Raw genomic sequence first — 1,517 nt, 5'->3', positions numbered from 1 at the left:
CCCTCCCCCTTGCACATGTGCCCTTTCTTTGCGGATGCGGCGCATCTCGCCCCTTACCGATGCCGTCGTCGTCACTACTAACTTTTGTGCCCTGGTATCCCCCTGCACCGGGAAATCCAAAGTGTGCGAACGTCGCACACTTGTAAGTGTGTGAACGACATTCGGAAACGTAGAGGCACACAAGTGTGTGAATTTTCGAAGGGAAATTTACACTTTTACTCCCTTAAGTGTACGAGTTGGCATTCACACACCTACAGGGGTGTGACAATTACACACCTACAAGTGTGCGATATTCACACACTTGCCTTTCCAGTGTGCGCATCTCTGCTCTTCGCTCTTACCGATACCGTCGTCGTCACTACTGTTTGTGCACTCCGTGTATTTTGTCATCTTGACCTGCGAGGTTGAGTGGGGTAGGAGTTGGCGGGAAAGTTGTTAGGGGTAGGAGAACCGAGCGCAATTCCAGACTCTGAGATTTTGTGCCATCTTTGCATTCAGTCGGTGCCTTCTTGTCGCCGCAGTAAGCATATCTGGTGTAAAAGCAGCAAATCCACGTGTATATGCCAAGTGGCGCATGACCCTGATCTTTAATGAATGTTGGTGTTTTTATGCAAGCAGGTTGTCAACGCCGGATCTACTGTGTTAATTGTACAACTTATAGTTCTTTGTTTTGGTTTTTCTATCTCTCGAATCCCGTAGAGTGTACTGTATACTGAATGGATAAGATAAGCTTTTCTGGAAAATCTCTTTAATTTAGACACATCAAAAATTTATGAGTCCGATGTTGTTTAGCCAACGCGGAATAGAATGTGTTTAGGCCGTTAGAGAGAATATCGTCAAATTATTATATTTTAGAAGATAGGCGTGGCCGCTGTCGCTATGCGTCATCCAGTACCGCAAACCGCTATGAGCACCGCAAATTTTGTGGAAAATATTATGTGGTCATAGAGACTGGATGAAAAGGAAAAGGACGGTGCTTTGCCACTTTTGGTCGAATCTCGGATAGCGCTCTCTTTAAGTTTCGCGTGAAGAGGCGTGTTATAGCGGAAACTGACTTTCCAGAAAAGTTCCTGTTGTCACTGTGCGTTTTGTTGCCGGTGACGAAGCAGACCCATGGCCAACCGTCAGCCGCAACAGCCCCGCGATAGAACCAGGGCAGCCAACCGGCCACACAGCCAGCACCCGGTAAAACGAGGCATACCAACACGGGAAGGAAAAAAAGTGTTGTACTGCGAAATTTATTTACAGTACCTCTGATATGATCTCAATTTTTCTCCTTCTTCTTTCTTTGTTTCTGGTAGAACTTTTTACGCCCTAACATTAAATCTTTCGCAAATTTAACTGTTATGATCGAAAAGCACTAATTATGTTTCATCTTATTAAATTTAAACGTGACATTGAAGTTCAACTCATTTAAAGTAAACTCACTTACGACGCTGCATGATTTAGTTTGACAAAAAAGTGAGATTTTCAGTGTCTCTTACTAATGCGATTGCTTCCTCTCAGATTTTCCCCCA

General features: G+C 44.4%; 1 protein-coding gene across 1 annotated transcript in view; it reads left to right on the top strand.

Moving 5' to 3' along the window:
* Positions 1-1,517, top strand: part of LOC113217298 (voltage-dependent L-type calcium channel subunit beta-2) — a gene marked incomplete at its 3' end in the record, with an annotated part of 216,693 nt that overhangs the window by 206,013 nt on the left and 9,163 nt on the right. Inside the window, 1 exon segment of the mRNA XM_052269453.1 lies at positions 1,110-1,185. Within this exon segment, the coding sequence (XP_052125413.1) occupies positions 1,114-1,185 (72 nt within the window).

The sequence above is a fragment of the Frankliniella occidentalis genome, unplaced genomic scaffold (assembly GCF_000697945.3).
Source record: "Frankliniella occidentalis isolate FOCC.00 unplaced genomic scaffold, Focc_3.1 Scaffold5, whole genome shotgun sequence".
Taxonomy (NCBI): domain Eukaryota; kingdom Metazoa; phylum Arthropoda; class Insecta; order Thysanoptera; family Thripidae; genus Frankliniella; species Frankliniella occidentalis.
This window is presented reverse-complemented; position numbering and strand designations above follow the sequence as displayed.